Source organism: Euleptes europaea, chromosome 11 (assembly GCF_029931775.1).
Source record: "Euleptes europaea isolate rEulEur1 chromosome 11, rEulEur1.hap1, whole genome shotgun sequence".
Classification (NCBI taxonomy): domain Eukaryota; kingdom Metazoa; phylum Chordata; class Lepidosauria; order Squamata; family Sphaerodactylidae; genus Euleptes; species Euleptes europaea.
The window spans coordinates 73,780,629-73,797,756 of record NC_079322.1 but is presented as its reverse complement, the minus strand read 5'-3'; the positions used below and the strand labels follow the sequence as shown (position 1 = coordinate 73,797,756).

The following is a 17,128-nucleotide window of genomic DNA, read 5'->3' as shown; positions in this document are numbered from 1 at the left end:
TCAGTTAGGAACACCTCAGGCAGAGTAAAGAAGTGTTAGCGGTTTTGCTAAAGAAGCACCTGTGAAATCTTAGAATCATAGAGTTGGAAGGGACCACCAGGGTCATCTAGTCCAACCCCCTGCACAATGCAGGAAATTCACAACTACCTCCCCCCTCCACACCCCTAGTGACCAGAAGATGGCCAAGATGCCCTCCCTCTCATCATCTGCCTAGGGTCATAGAATCAGCATTGCTGACAGATGGCCGTCTAGCCTCTGCTTAAAAACCTCCAGGGAAGGAGAGCTCACCACCTCCCGAGGAAGCCTGTTCCACTGAGGAACTGCTCTGTTAGAAAATTCTTCCTAATGTCTAGATGGAAACTCTTTGGATTTAATTTCGACCCGTTGGTCCTGGTCCGACCTTCTGATGCAACAGAAAACAACTCGGCACCACCCAAGTTGTGGTTCTTCTTGTGGTTTTTCTTACTGTAAACTTTACAGTGTAAAGGCTTGCAATACCGTATCCTGTCTGCCAGCAAATTAGTGTTTCCTAAACGATATGCATGGGCTAATCTGCTACCTTTTGTAACAAAGCTTGGACAAGTGGACAAACCACACGCAGGTAGCAAAGATGAATCAATAAGGGCCCCAGTTAAGCTTAGGGGAAACGCATGCTTAAAGCTTAGGTAAGGAAAGGAACAAGGAAACTGGTACATTGAGAAACAATTAAGGTGTAAGATAGGTGTCATGCTATTATACAGAACCGAAGATGTGTATAAAAGGGTGTCCGGAACAACTGATTGTTAGAGAACTGCTTTGAGCACTGACGCTCCTTTGTCTCCCAGCTAGCTAAAAGAATAAAACTTCTTAGCATTTCCATCTCCAAGTTGTCTCCTCCTTGTGTTGAGGTCTTGTGGCCAACAGTAATGGCTGCCAACCTGGAAGGCTTGAAGAGGGGAGAGGACATGTTCATGGAGGAGAGGGCTATCCATGGCTACCAGTCAAAATGGATACTAGTCATGATGCATGCCTATTCTCCTCTCCAGGATCAGAGGAGCAGGCCTGTTATATTAGGTGTTGTGGAGCACATGCAGGACAATGCTGCTGCAGTCATCTTGCTTGCTTGCTTGCACCTGGTTGGCCACTAGGCTTGTCAACTTCCAGGTAATAGCAAAAGATCTCCTTCTATTACAACTGATCTCCGGCTGATAGAGATCAGTTCACCTGGAGAAAATGGCCGCTTTGGCAACTGGACTCTATGGCGTTGAAGTCCCTCCCCTCCACAAACCCCGTCCTCCTCAGCTCCGCCGAAAAAACTTCCCACCGATGGCGAAGAGGGTCCTCCTGGCAACACTATTGGCCCCTGCGTGAACAGACTGCTGGACTTGATGAGCCTTAGTCTGATGCAGCATGGCCTTTCTTATGTTCTTATGTATCCCTTCCTGAACCCCGTGGGACAAATAGCCCCCTCCAGGGCTATTTGCTTGTTGGGTCTGGAAGATGCTCGCATCTATTTGGTTCTTCTACTGTGACAGTAGAGATGATGAAGGCTCTGTCTCAGCAGGAGACAGAGAAAGATCAAGTTGAACATGACGGGCACAGCTCGCTCTTCTACCAAAGGCATAATTGATTTCAAATACATCAATATCCTTCCCAGTCAAGCCTGCAATCTAGAGAGGAGCAAAATGCAAAAGTGAAGTATTCTTATTAGTGTAGAATAATATAAGTTCTGACACCTTTAAATGAGATTTTCACATGTCCTCTTGAACATAAACGATGCTCCTTCTATCGAGTTCCAACCATTAATTTAAGGTCAGCCTTCTCTACAGGTTCTGGCAAGCAGCTCTCCAGGGTTTCAATCAGAGGCGCTCTTTCCTATTAACTATGACCTGATCCAAAAAACTGGAGATGCCGGGGATTGAACCTAGAACCTTCTGCATGCAAAGCAGATGCTCTCCCACTGAGCCAGGGCCCCATCCTGAAGTGAACCACAATGACATTGTTGCCGCATGAGAATTCGAATACACCAAACCAGTCTGCTCTTCAAAAAGTTGACCTTTCTTTCTGTCATGGAAATTGAGTCAGTCCAGCATATTCTTCCAAGCTCGCTGAGTGCCAAAGCAGAGAGAGGCCAGCTTATTTTGGACACACAACAGTTGTCATACTATTCCACTTAGCTGAAAAATTATACAGCCAGATGGATGGATGCATGGATAGACGGAATGTTATGGCATCTGAATAGGCCCTAAACTACCCCGAGGCACCCCGCAAGGTGTTCAGGACTAGTGTACAGAGGATGGAACAGTGCTGTGTAGCCAGAGACTAGAAGGGCCTCCTGGCATCCCTCTTGTTTGTGCCAATGCTGAGGCAAGCTGACTGGGCTGAACCAGCAATGTGTGCCATACTCTCCCCTGAAAGGAATGTTGCTGCTTTTCCACTAAGACAAAAGAAGACCAAGACAAGCCGTCTGCATTTCCGTAGTCTTCCTGCAGTAGATAGCAAGCATCCTGCTAGATCTCATCAGCTCTATTCAGATGTACCTCTAATCCTATCCCCGGAGCCAGCCCAACCCTCTGACTCACCTTCCGGACACCACCTTATTTTCCAACTCTACGACTCAATGCTTGCACATATATCTCAAGTATTCCAGCCATCGTTTTCTGACGACCCTATTCACTGCAGTCTATTAATCCAATCTCGAGCAATCAAGCTTTTGTCACTGGCAATGACCAGCCAGTCCCAGATATTGCCAGGCGTAGTCTCCAGCTACATTTAGGGATATAAGTATAGCCCCATTGGCCACAGTGAAGCCCCTGCCATTTTCCCCTTGGACACAAAATGTGGGAATTTTGTGTGAGTGCAACGAATTTGATTACTTTTAATAAAATCCTTAAAATTAATTAAAAGCCTTCTTGTTATTGGGCCGCCTTCCATTGGTTCGCTCATCTGGAGCAGAACTGGTTTAAAGATCCCCACACCAGCCTCTTGCAAAAGCTCTATCAGTCTCCAGCTAATTTCCCCCAATAAACAGATACCCCTGTGCTTGGCGTAACAGGACGGACAGATACCCCTTTAGTAAAGCCACTGGCAGACTGCATTACTGGAGAGCAGATCCAGATTGCAAAAAGGGGAGGGCAATTTCTACTTAACAGATGCTGAATGGTAGGAGAGAGGAGTTAAAATAGGAATCCAGTGGCACCGTAAAGACTACAAAGAAGTATTCCAGTATAAGTTTTTGTGGGTCAGAACTTACTTCATCAGATGTATGAGGAGTACGTTTATTAGGCCTATTTATATACCCAACAGAAGGGGGAGGGGATTACAAAGCAAGGTCAAAACAAGATCCAATTCAAAGAGTAAAATCAGTTCACTCAGAGCGGGTATGAAACCTTTCCAACTGTTTGACAGGCAAAGTAGAATTAATATACATCCTAGCGCAAGATACGTCAATACAAGAGGAAGTTACAGACATCTAGCAGAAGTAATCAACACCTTAAGATGTTAATTAAAAGGGGAGAGGGCTGTTAAGTGACTTAGGGTTGCCAACTATGGGTTGGGAAATTCTTGGAGATTTTGGGGGTGGAACCTGGAGAGAGAGAGCTCAGCAGGGTATAATGCCACGGACCCCCACCCTCCACAGCAGCTGTTTTCTCCAGGGAAAGTAATCTCTGTCATCTGAAGACCAGCTGTAATTCTGGGAGATCTCTGGGCCTCCATAAAGAGGTTGGCAACCCTAGTGCGCGTGCGCGCGCGCATCCCAACAACCTTGTCCTAACCATAATGGACTTTGCTCTCTCCTGTTTTTTTTAAGAATATGAAGACACTCAACGGATGTTCTGTTAAATCAAGAGGATTATACAGTAGAACTCTTTATTCCATTCACGGTGACTTTTGGGGCTCTGTATTTTGCACAAAGCTCAAGCAGTGCGCAAGCCAGTTCTGCGTGGTGTCATGCGACTGCATTTGAACGTGTTAGGATATTTGAATGTGTGTTTCAGGGTGTTTGAATGTGATCATGGGCGTGTCTCCCAGATACAGAGACCAGTGTCCTCCAAGGTTGCCAGCTGCTCAAGGTCACGCCGATCATCGGAAGAAACGTTACTCCTCTGGCCCAGCGCATGGCCAGCTTGGTTCCTTTTGTCAGTTACACATCTGAATTGACTGGCGCAACCGCTGCTTCTCCGTGGGCCTGGAGAGGGCGATACTTAAACCAGACTAATTGCACAAATCCATTCGCCGCACAGACAAAACCTACCACTAAACCAAGGTCATTTATGCATGGGTATTGGACTCACGTTTGCCCCTTGTCTGACTCGGTTGTTCTTTGGACAACTGCCTTCTCCCACATGAACCTATGGTAATCTTCCAAGGACCTGCTTTGAGCACTCAAAAAACCTTTTGAGATTTTAGGTGAGTGGCAACTGGGGAGAGGGCCTTCTCGGTTGTGGCACCAGAACATTGAAACTCTCTCCCCAGGAAGACTCGCCTGTCCCCTTCTGTTGCTGCCTTCTGCCAGCAGGTGAAGAGGGTTTTTTTGTTTGTTTCATCTGGTGTTTCCTCAGTGACCCCTTCTTCCTGCTCTATGGCTGTTACCGCACTAGGTATTCCCAGCGATGTATCAAGAGTTTGGAAATGTTATAAAAAACATCGCTTTAAAAGGGTTTTTGGATGCCCCAGGCTAAAAAATGGTTGGAAGACGTCTTCACAGCTAAAGGGGCCAAACGAAGTGCGATCAGTATTTTTTATAACAGTTTCAAACTCTTAATACATCAGTGGGAATACATAGAAAGTGCGAACAGTATTTTTTATAACATTTTCAAACTCTTAAGACATCGCTGGGAATACCTAGTGCGGTATGTTTTGTTATGGTGTGGTGTGTGTTTTTAATTGTTTTAATGATGTGTTTTTATTCTATATGTTTTTAATCTGTTAACTACCTTGGTGGCCCTGATTGGGCATAAAGGTGGGGTATAAATCACGCACAAATAAATAAATAGTCCACAGACATAAATAAATAAATGGCCGGCGATAGACTTTGGAGGTATTTCAAGTCTCTGCGTGTAAAATCGTCACCAATTTAGAGCAAGACTTCCAAGCAGCTGAAAACAATGCCCGTTTTGTCTCCTGGGAATCCCACAAATGCCAAATTATGTGACAAACATCTTTAATAGGGTCATAAAACCCATGTAAAAAGTAAAAGGAATCTTGTCGAATTTTCAACACTGCTTGAGGTTAGACTACCACAGGAGTCTTTGGGAGGAGGGGGGTTATAAGCATTTAATTTTCTAATATAATCAGCAAAGCACATTCCCCTTTGTCAAAAATAAGAAAGCTGGTCGCATAATACCACAAATTTAAAAATATTTTATTTCATGCATTTGGGGGACAGGGGAAGTTGAAGCATTTACAGCATTTAACAAAGTACATTCAACAATACGTCCCGCTGGCCAAAAACAGCAGTATCTTCCCCTCCCCCCATGGACAAATCCTTCTAGAGTTGTAATAATTTACAATATTTAAAAATTATTCATACCCTAAACAGCATGAATGCATCTCTAGGATATAGAGCTTTAAACAGTGGTCTTTATATTATGATAAGGGATTGGAAGGTGGGTACTTTCAGAAATGTAGGATTTCAGCACACAGCCTATGCTTCGTTCATCGTACAATCTGGAACAGTGTATAGCATATTCTTTTGGGGGTTTTTTGGGTGTGTGTGTGTTAAATAATCCTTTTTGGTTTTTTTTGCAGATAAGCGACTAGATCGTTCTGACTGGCATTCATGTGTTCCAAAGTAAGCTCTGTAAAAGTGTGAACAAAGCTCACATTTCGTTTAAGTGTTTAAGGGATGTCACAGCCTAAGGCAGGGGGTCCCCAACCTTTTTGAGCCTGTGGACTCCTATGCCAGGGAGAGATCTTATGCATAACTAATAATAGTTCTTCAGCATTTCAGGCAGAAGCTCTACTTAACAGGATGCCTTTTAAAATGAAAATATCATTTTAAAGTATTTTCTTGCATCGTTCAGGCAACCTCCTTACGCTGATGTCTAGCGGCCACCAAAGCAATGTTTTTAAAGACCTCCGATGGCCGATCAGAAGCCCTGCTGGGCAAAAGCCCCGTTTAACCCCAGCCACTTTTAAAAAACACTTGGGTGAGCACCAGAAAAGGGACTGGTGGGCACCCTAGCACCCATGGGACACAATGTCGGGCACCCCTGACCTAAGGCCTCTTCTTAGTTGGCCAAGATGCAATGGAAAGGAACTGATGGATAGTTTAGGTTAAAACTCAGATCAGACTTTGGCTTATGTCCTCCTCAGCAAAGTTGGAAGCCCATCCTGAGGAGCCTTTCTTCCACCTCTAGTTTGTTTTGCCAGTGGTCCCGTGGCCTAGAGGAAGACATCCAACATCTCTGAGTAGAATGGGAGCAGACAAGTCTTTGGTTTTAGCGGTAGTTTCTAGATCACTGGTCTGACCTGATTCTTGCCAGTATGAAGAAGAAGAAGAGTTGGTTTGTATATGCCGACTTTCTCTACCACTTAAGGGAGAATCAAACCGGCTTACAATAACCTGCCCTTCCCCTCCCCACAACAGATACCCTGGTGAGGTAGGTGGGGCGGAGAGAGCTGCGACTAGCCCAAGGTCACCCAGCTGGCTTCATGCGGAGGAGTGGGGAAGCAAATCCAGTTCACCAGAATAGCCTCCGCCGCTCACGTGGAGGAGTGGGGAATCAAACCCGGTTCTCCAGATCAGACTCCACTGCTCCAAACCACTGCTCTTAACTACTGCACCACACTGGTGGACTCTCCGTAGTTTCTAGATCACTGGTCTGACCTAATTCTCGGCAGTATGGACATCTGTTTTCCAGTCAGAACAACCAGTCTTAAGTTTTCGTAAAAATTACAATATACACATATCCCGTCATAAGTTTCCACCAGATTTAAGAATATACTGCAGAAGTGGTCAGGCTTTGGTAGGATAAAGGAAGGCATCCATATTTCAAGTTTCAGAACTTAATACATAATTTCTAATAAAGCTCATCAATAACTGGCTCCAAGATGTCCTTTCACCCCTCCAATTGATTTTTAAAAATCTATATAGCTGCCTCGGCAGACTCTCCTAGGCGGCCATCCGGTTTAATTCCAGTCTCAAAGCTCGCATCCTTCCAGAACTGGCTTTCTCAGAACCAAAGCGTGGGTGGCAGGTATCCTTATGTAGTATTTACATTAACAGAGAAATTTATTGGAGAAAATCTGCTCCTCTCATATCAGATGCGCTGAGTGGAGGAAAAAAATTAATTTCCTCAAAACGGAAGGTCAGGCTTGGCAGTAGCTGGAAAGCTTGATCTTATAGGGTTAGATCCCACAGAAAAAATTCCTTAAACGGGACCTGATTCCCCACCATGCTGTTCTTGGGACCACCCCCCGCACCCCAGGGTCAACATCTTTGGGATAAATTTAGGCTTCATCAGGAGGGTTGACATGAGGATGTCCCATTCCCCTAATGGAAATCCCTCCTGGGATCCAAGCCATAAAGAAGAAAAAGAAGAAGAGTTGGTTTTTATATGCCGACTTTCTCTACCACTTAAGGAAGACTCAAACCGGCTTACAATCACCTTCCCTTCCTCTCCCCACAACAGGCACCCTGTGAGGTAGGTGGGGCTGAGAGAGCTCTAAGAGAGCTGTGACTAGCCCAATGTCACCCAGCTGGCTTCATGTGTAGGAGTGGGGAAAACAAACCCAGTTCACCAGATTAGCCTCCGCCGCTCATGTGGAGGAGTGGGGAATCGAACCCGGTTCTCCAGATCAGAATCCACGGCTCCAAACCACTTTAGATATTACAGTGGAAACGTGAAAAGAGTGGGGCTCCCTTTTGGCTTTGCCCTTAAGTTCGAAATAACCCGGGGGCCATCCAGGCAGACAGCAAGGGACTATAGATGTCTTTTTGGATCTTTACGAATCTACCAGCATGTCCTCATTAGGGATTTATGCCAATTTTGACCCTGTTTTAACCGTCATGGCTCCCAACCGAGCCCTTGAAAACTGTTGTTCCGAGAACAAGCAGGGATCTCTTAACAGCTCTGTATTCTGGAGGGGGGAGGAAAGCTAAAATTCCCAGGACTCTCTTTAGGAGGAAGCTGTAATTTGGGACCAGTTTAAATCGGAAGTGCGTGTGCTCACGAGAAACGGTGCACACCGAGTTCAGTTTGAGGGCTCCTCTATAAAGTTCAATGATATACAATATCATTCCCGAACCTTTTCCTATGCAAGGAAAACAAAATACACAGTCCATATCCACAATGATACACTCTTGGAATCGGATCGCGATGCTTGTGTGAAAAGCAAAGAGTTTCCACGATGCGTCAGGAACCTACCTCCTGATATACTACATAGCTTTTTAAAAAATGTACAGGGTACATACATAACATTATCTTTGCCCAGTTCTCGTCTGCAGACCCAAATCTCAACGTGTTTTTTTTTTTTTTTTACAAAATAGAAGCAAAGGCACCTGAGGAATAATTCACACTTATTTACATATAAACAGAGAAAGGGGGAAAGAATAATTTGATCGGTAGGCTGTCAAAACAGAAGAACCGTCTTTTTAAGGAACCACAATGCAACAACAGCTTCATGAAACCCAAGACAGTCCAGCAAAGCACAGGGGGGAATTTTTTTACAAAACCCAGATTTAGTTAACAAGACAAAAGGTGAAAGACTGTGCATACACATGTGGCTATAGTTTAGGCATCCTGACTTAACAGCCCCTGAATTCATTTAAACTTCTCCTCGGTCGACACATTCTAGAGGTCAATCAAGGGCAGGAGTTTGTGTATGCGCGCGCATGTGTGTAAAGTGCCATCAAGTCACACCCGACTTATAGCGGCCCCAGTAAAGGGCTTTCGGGGCAAGCAAGAAGCAGAGGTGGTTTGCCATTGCCTTCCTCTGCAGAGTCTTCCTTGGTGGTCTCCCTTCCAAGTACCGACCCTGCTCAGTTTATGAGCTATGATGAGATATACCAGGCCGCCTTCCCTCCTAGAAGTGAGTTTAGAGACAGGTTGTAGCTTGGTACTGGTGACCCCCCCCCCAGCCCCCAGATTAACTCACCAGAGAGTAAACTAAACAAAGTGAGCATGTGTTGTTAGCACTGGACTAGTTTCTCTTTGGAAAAACCGGATCAGAACTAATGTACAGATGCTTAGTGAGATTAAAAAAAAAAACAATGGCTTGGTTCAGATGTCACACAAAACCATGGTTTAAATGAACTAACCGTGGTTAATGGGATGGTCTGAATGTTCATTAAACCAGGATCTGAAGGAGTTTTGTTAACCAGTTAAGGGTGAACTAGAAGAAGGAGGTTGGTTTTTATAACCCACTTTTCTCTACCTTTAAGGAGTCTCAACCCAGCTTATAATACCTTCCCTTCCCCACCCCCACGACAGGCACCTTGTAAGGTAGGTGGGGCCGAGAGAGTTCAAGATCACCCAGCAGGCTTCATGTGGAAGAGTGGAGAAACCAGCCCGGTTCACCAGATTAGAATCCGCCGCTCATGTGGAGGAGTGGGGAATCAAACCCGGTTCTTCAGATTGGGGTCCACAGCTCTTAACCACCACGTCCCCCTGGCTATGTTTCCAAGGGCTGTGTGAACGCAGACATTCAGACCTCATCTGGCCTTGTTTCCAAGCAATCCCCCCTCCCCAAACTAAAGAGATTAAACAACAAAATCAATGTTCGTGGAGGCAAGCTGAGGTCATCTGTGAGTTTCACAAACTCGCCATCGTGACAAGCCACAGTTTGATGTGATATCTGAACCAAGTCATTGTCGGACCCTATTTAAGGATTAGGGCCTGCCCACTCGGGGAGGGGCTGTAGCTCAGCCGAGCACCTGTTTGGCATGCAGAAGGTCCCAGGTTCAATCCCCAGCATCTCCTGTTAAAAGGACCAGGGAGTAGGTTGTGTGAAAGACCTCTGCCTGAGACCCTGGAGGGCTGCTGCCAGTCCAAGTAGACAAGACTGAAGTTGATGGACCGATGGTCCGATTCAGTATAAGGCAGTTTCGTGTGTTCATGTGTTCAGTCTAATAGGTAAGAGTCCAGTGCTTAGTTGAAGCGGATTCATGGGGTGCTCGAGAGCCACTAAAATGGTCAGGCGTATCCCATACATGTTCAATCATACTACGAAGTCACAAAATGGGACACCCGGCACAGAATTCAGCTTCAAGACAACCTATGCATGGCTGCAGAGGTCACCCAGACAGTGGGTTAGTGGGGCTGTGAATCTCAGGTGCAGCGGCCATAACGGACAGGGTCAAACATCAGTGGTCTGGGGATGGGGTTTCAATGTTCTGCATCTCTGAGGCCACCAAAAGACATAATGCAAAATAAAGAAGAAGAGGAAGAAGAAGAGCAAAACATATCCATAAGAGCATGTTTGCTTAAACGGCACAGTTTATTTCAGTCACACAATCTGGTGCAGAATCTGGAAGGGAAGGGAGGGGAGAGAGGGCAGAGTCTGGCCAAATGAGACATCAAAGCCCCAAGATATTGCTCCGCAGGCATTTGGCCATGTCCGTCAACCCAACAGAGGTTGGGTAGAAGTGCTTAGTTTGCTCCGACTGGCCAGTACAACGGCAGCTCCCTTCCTTTCCAGATCGAGTCACTCTTAACGTTACGGTTCCCACTACGGGGCTACTGAAACGCCCTTCCTTGTGGAGGCGATCCACGCAGGGGCTGTTTTAAAAAGTTTAAAATTCCTTACTGCACATGTGTAATGTTGGTACGGCGATACCACCCGGGCCGCTTCAAAGTATTCTGTCCTCCCCAGCGGGAATGTCACCCGTCACCTCCCGTGGGAATATGTGGAGCCCCGGCAGAACCAGGAATGCCGCGGGGGGTTGGCCTGCCCCAACAGTTTGCAGCACGGCCCAGAAGGCATGAGACCGAACAGCACCTCCTTCTACAGTGATGGTGACCCAGAGCAAGTGGGGCTCTGGAGCCCTCCTCCCTTCACTGCCCGAGAAGCCGCTTGAGTGGTGAACCGGCCCTGATGTGACTCAACCCAAAATATGCGGCGTGGCCATGAGGAAGAGATTTTGGATGGCCTCGACCTTTAAATTGGCCTTTTGTATAGGGGCCGGACAACTGGTGTGTGAGGGGGGGACGACTCTCCAGGAGCAGGAGGGAGGCCTGGGACTTGTCGCTGGTGACGTGGTGACATCACTTCTGGCATTCGCTGGTGACGTGGTGACATCACTTCTGGCATTCACCAGAAGTGACATCATCTCGTCGCCAGTGTTGCTCTTGTATCCGGGCAAAAACTCCATGGTAAAAACAACTTTTACCATAGAGTTTTGCCCAAATGCCAGAGTGACTTCACGACACAATGATGTCACTGCCGGTACACATCGGAAGTGACATCGTCGGGTGGCCAGCAACAGCAGCCTAGGCCTACCTAAACTGCCAGTCAGTCCCCCGCCAGGCAGCTAATAGGTGGTAGCGGGAAAGGTTGGGGGGATCTCCCGCCCCTGGTGGGGGGCTGGCAACCCTATGTTTATAACTGTGCTGATTAAGGCCTGCCAGAAACATGCAGTTTTGCAAGGCATACCTCCTACTTTGAGAACCCTGGGCTCAGACAATGAAATATACCACACCGCCTCAGGGCTCAACCCTTGTGGGTTAGGCACTGCCCCCTTGCTGGTCAAAGGATAGAACGACAGGCCACACAGAAGGCCATGATCCACCTGTTCTGGAAAACCAGAGTCAATCGGGTGCTACGGAGGGATAGAGAGAGAGGCAGACCCGCTGATTTCCCTCAGACTGGGCACTCGGTTCCTGGGAGAAGTTACCCAGCCCTCCTTCCGCACCGTCAGAGCAGCTCATTTCCAGCCTCTGAGATACCCTCAACCTCAGCGCCTGCACAGAGGGAGACTGGTGGATGTCTCCGTTGCGGGGGGGATTTCTAACAACAGATTAAACAAATATTTCTGTTGTGGGTTATATATACACATATAAAATCAATACTACTTTGGGTCCAAGAGCGGGATAGACGGCCCTCGAGGGACCCCGTAGGGTCTACCTCTCTGTAATGTTCTGTTCAACCTAATCCATTTGCAGTCAGGTCTCCAGCGTGACCCCTTCACGTTAGATCACCTCTATGGGTATAATTGCTGCCTATGATATACAAGCAATGCTCTTTGCTCTCCTGCTTTCAGTAGGTAGCCAGAGATACTTCTATGTGCACTGGACGTCCTGCAGTTCCTCTTCCAACGTCACGCTGGATTCCCTTTGAACACCCATCCTTCCATCAACGAGGACTCAGCTTGGTTCTTTGGAGCACCCTGCCTATTTGGCTGCTCTGAAGAAACATTACCAGGGTGGGCTGACAAGATGGCGGCTAACTTCCTTCATTTTGTTCTTTGGCGGCTGGTCAAATGCACGAGGGCTTCGTGAGGAAGCTACTCAAAGCAGACAATCCAACGGCAGCTCGTCCTAGTGCAAGCGTCACCGTCTCCGTTCCCCAAATCCCTCCATGTCAAAGACGCATCAGTTTCCAAAGCCGAGATGGCCATTAAGTGCAGCTTAGGAAAAGGCAAGATGGCCGCCTCGTGTCCAATAAGGCTTGATTGGCAACAATGCAGCATATTTGGGAGTGACCCAACAAGGAAATTGAGGCAGAATTTACAAGGGTGTTGGTTTTTTTTTCTTTGCTCACCCCCAGTTATCGTGTGGACCTTTGGTTTTTGCCCTTCCTCACACGGGAAAACCTAACTAGAGGCTGAAGTTCACAAAAGAGTGCCTCAGAATTTCTTCTGCCGTGGGCCTCCGCTTCTCTTCCACAAAGATTATCTTGAGGAAATTGCGGCAGCAGTCCGAGACGCCATCTGGAAGCTGAGGCTTGGTGGGCTGCGTTGCGATCTTGAAAATGGCGGCCATCGCCTCAAATTCTGCCCAGGGTGGCTTTTCAGTCAACATCTCTACCACAGTGCAGCCCACACTCCTGAGGAAGAAGAGGGAGGGGGGAAACCAATTAGGAAAATCCAAGGTGCCTCAATCACAATCCTTAGCTGCAAGGCTGTTTTTTCGGTATACAAAGTACCTTTCTAAACACTGGCTTTGATCCTGTGGAAAATGTCTGCTGACTGAAAGGATTTCTATTGGTAAAGCAGATCGTCTTTGCCCCTCCCTTTGGCAGCAACCCAAAATGCCCTCAGAAAAGCTGCTCCTGGTGGACAGTGGGAGGGAAAAATTGGTCCCCCACTTTCCTCAACCAACTCTCTCCAACTGCACCACAGCAGCCACAGTTAATGGTCACTTGGCCATACGAGAGCAGGAGGCTATTTTTTCACAGTTCAAAGATTTCGAAGATGTTTGAGCCAAAGACCCTCAGATGCTAGGTGCATTTCTCGCTAAACCTGTTCTTCATTAAAAGTATGGAAGAAATATCCCATGTGACTCTGAACATAAGAAAAGCCCTGCTGGATCAGACCAAAGTCCATCAAGTCCAGCAGTCTGTTCACACAGGGGCCAACTGGGTGCCTCTAGGAAGCCCACAAACAAGACCACTGCAGCAGCATCCTGTCTGTTTTCCACAGGACCTAATATAATAGGCAACCCTAAAGATGAACCTCTTGCCTCATAAGAACATAAGAAAGGCCATGCTGGATCAGACCAAGGTCCATTAAGACCAGCAGTCTGTTCACACAGTGGTCAACCGGATGCCTCTAGGAAGCCCACAAACAAGACACCTGCAGCAGCATCCTGTCAGTTCTCCACAGGACCTAATATACTAGGCAACCCTAAAGATGAATCTCTTGCCACATAAGAAAGGCCATGCTGGATCAGACCAAGGTCCATCAAGTCCAGCAGACTGTTCACACAGTGGCCAATCAGATGCTTCTAGGAAGCCCACAAACAAGACGACTACAGCAGCAGCATCCTGCCTGTGTTCCAATGCACCTAATATAATAGGCATGCTCCTCTGATCCTGGAGAGAATAGATGTGCATCGTGACTACCATCCATTTTTACTAGTAGCCATGAATATCCCTCTCCTCCATGAACATGTCCACTCCCATCTTAAAGCCTTCCAAGTTGGCAGCCATCACCACATCCTGGGACAGGGAGTTTCACAATTTAACCTGTTTAATAATTATTGCGTTGTTTGTTCTATCAACAGTTCAAAACATTCATAAAGCATACACTGGAGAAGCTGAGCCCTCTGATTTCCCCACCCCAAGACGTCCATCTTTGGGACTGGCACCTTACCAAATGTCGGCCTTCCTTCCGTATCCTTCTCCGCTGATCACCTCAGGGCTCATCCAGTACGGAGTCCCCGTGACGGACTTCATCCCTGTTCCAGACATGCAGATTGTCTGAATCCGTTTGCTGGCACCAAAATCTCCTAGTTTCACATTCCCAGAGGAATCTCTCAAAATGTTGGCACCTGAGGAGGGAAGAAAAGCCCAAGAAGAGATCAGAGCGGATGCCAAGGCTGGTGCCATACTAGTAGCCATGAATACCCTTCTCAATGTCCTCCCAATGTGCACTGACTGCTCCCAGGTGCCACACAGGTTGAACACCTGAACACTGCTAGGCCCACAACTGCCTAAGCTGCTCCATGCAGGTAGAAGGTTCCCCTGTGATCTCCACCTACCTTTGATATCTCTGTGTACAATCATATTGCTGTGCAGATAGAAAACACCTTGCAGGATCTGCCTGGTGTACCTCCGGGTGACGTTCTCCGTCAGAGCCCCGTACGCTTTCAGCTGGTCTTTAATGGAACCCTAAATGGGCAGAAGAAGAAGGCCTCATTGTCCAAGCGAGCGAGACACACCGGCAACACTTACTTTAACTTTATGCAAGAGAGTACTGGATGATTAGCTGCTGGATCGGAGGACACTTGGGGGGTCATTCCTGCATCCACCTGGAGGTGAGTGGAGGAAATTCTGGGCTGGTTCACACATATGATTATGAGCGTACCTCTGCGTCTGGCCAAGCTCACACTGGGGACCCATTCGTATAAACTGGAATTTCCCCATTGGGAATACAAGTGCCCAGTTATTTTCTGTTGCCCAAGAAGGTCGGACCAGGACCAACAGGTTGAAATTAAATCACAAGAGTTTCCGTCTAGACATCAGGAAGAATTTTCTAACAGTCGGAGCGGTTCCTCAGTGGAACAGGCTTCCTCGGGAGGTGGTGAGCGCTCCTTCCCTGGAGATTTTTAAGAAAAGGTTAGACGGCCGTCTGTCAGCAAGGCTGATTCTATGACCTTTGGCAGATCATGAGAGGGACGGCACCTTGGCCATCTTCTGGGCATGGAGTAGGGATCACTGGGGGGGGGGGGAAGATAGTTGTGAATTTCCTGCATTGTGCAGGGGGTTGGACTAGATGTCCCTGGTGGTACCTTCCAACTCTGTGATTCTATGTCATACGCAGTCACCCCTTTAGTGAGTCCTTTAGTGACAGCAGCATGGTGGAAGTGCCACTTACCCCTGGCATGTATTCCACGAAGATGGACAGTTTCCTCTCCTCGGGGTCTCGCAAGCAGCCGTAATACTGAACTATCCGCTCGTGGCGAAGGGTTTTCAGGAGCTGGATCTCACATTCTAAGGCATTCACCTCCTGCAGCGTGAGAGGAAACACCAGGGAAGAAAGAGAAGGGGTTTTAGCATGGCTGGCTGCTGGAGGGTGCATCGTACAGCCAGATTCGGCACAAACCCAGATTATTTGGAATCCAGATTATCGTAGCCTGTCTTTTCCCCATACAAAACGAGGAACAATGCACAAGAAAATGCATTTTCTCCTTGAAGTAAGAACGAGTTCACGGAATCCTTTTGTCCCAATTCAAAACCCCAATGGATACCTGCACAACACAAGATCAGCTCATACATGCAAAGGTGCAAAGCATGATGTAGTGGTTAAGAGCAGTGGTTTGGAGCTGTGGAGTCTGATCTGGAAGCTGGATTAAATTTCGCACTCCTCCACATGAGTGGCGGAGGCTAATCTGGTGAACCAGGTTGGTTTCCCCACTCCTACACTTGAAGTCAGCTGGATGACCTTGGGCTAGTCACAGCTCTTAGAGCTCTCTCAACCCCACCTACCTCCCAGGGTGTCTGATGTGGGGAAAGGAAGGTGATTGTAAGCCGGTTTGAGTCTCCCTTAAATGGTAGAGAAAGTCGGCATATAAAAACCAACTCTTCTTCTTCTGCCTAATTGTGAAAAGGCAGCTGACAGCCATTTTCAATGCGGCAGTCCCTCAGCGGAAACAGCACGCTGGGTTGCTTCCCATGTTGCCAACAAAATCTGCCTGTGAAAAGCTGAGGATCCCAAAAGGCGCATGAGCAGCAGAACCTCTCTGCTGGAAGGGTTCATCTAGTCTGGCCCCAATTCAAAAGGTAACGCGTGGCTCCATTCTCATTTGCTCCTCTGCCTGCCTTTCCTTCCTCTGTTAACCGGCCCCCACCAGCTCCATACCACCCCAGGCCTCCTCCAGGAAATGGAAAAGGGAATCACAACAGAGGATGCTAAGCAACCATACACCTTGCCAGTCCATTTCCTGCCTGAATCCAAAAGTTGCAGGAATCGGAACAGTTTCTGTAACGCTGATGGGACTTTTGAGCATACAAAGCATTTTCTAATTCTTAACCTCTTTATTTTCAAAGTGTATTTCCCATTGTGATGTAATAAGTAGAGTACCGGGACTAGGATCTGGAAGGTCCGGGTTCAAATCTTCACTCTGCCAAGGAAAACTGCTGGGTGACCTTGGGCCGGTTGCTTTCTCTCAGCCTAACGTATCCTCAAAGGATGGTTGTGAGGATAAAATGAGGAAGAGAGAACGATGTATGCTGCCCAGATAAAAATGAGCTAGATAGATTTAGCACCGATCACCCTGTAAAGACTTGCCCAATGTCACTCCAGCACGGTCTGACCATAAGACACGGTTTCAAGCACCTTCCATGTGTTAAGAAAAGCATATAATAAACCCGGGGTTCGAACCACTCCAGAAACAAATAAAGTGGGGTTGCCTAGCAACCAGTGGGAGGATTGGGGGCAGGAACTGGGGGGATGTGATGTTGGCGATGAAGAAGAAGAATTGGTTTTTATATGCCAAATTTCTTTACCACTTAAGAATCAAACCGGCTTACAATCACCTGCCCT

At 47.3% G+C, this 17,128-nt stretch overlaps 1 protein-coding gene across 1 annotated transcript in view; it reads right to left on the bottom strand.

The window, feature by feature from the left end:
- Positions 1-12,689: 12,689 nt before the first annotated feature.
- The window catches only part of LOC130484572 (mitogen-activated protein kinase kinase kinase 3-like), a 49,808-nt gene continuing 45,369 nt past the window's right edge, over positions 12,690-17,128 (bottom strand). The window contains exons 13-16 of the mRNA XM_056857622.1: positions 15,461-15,592; positions 14,625-14,754; positions 14,237-14,414; positions 12,690-12,969 (exon numbers count right to left, since the gene is read on the bottom strand). Of these exons, the coding sequence (XP_056713600.1) occupies positions 12,741-12,969; positions 14,237-14,414; positions 14,625-14,754; positions 15,461-15,592 (669 nt within the window). The 3' untranslated portion in view covers positions 12,690-12,740. The remainder of the gene's footprint in view (positions 12,970-14,236; positions 14,415-14,624; positions 14,755-15,460; positions 15,593-17,128) is intronic.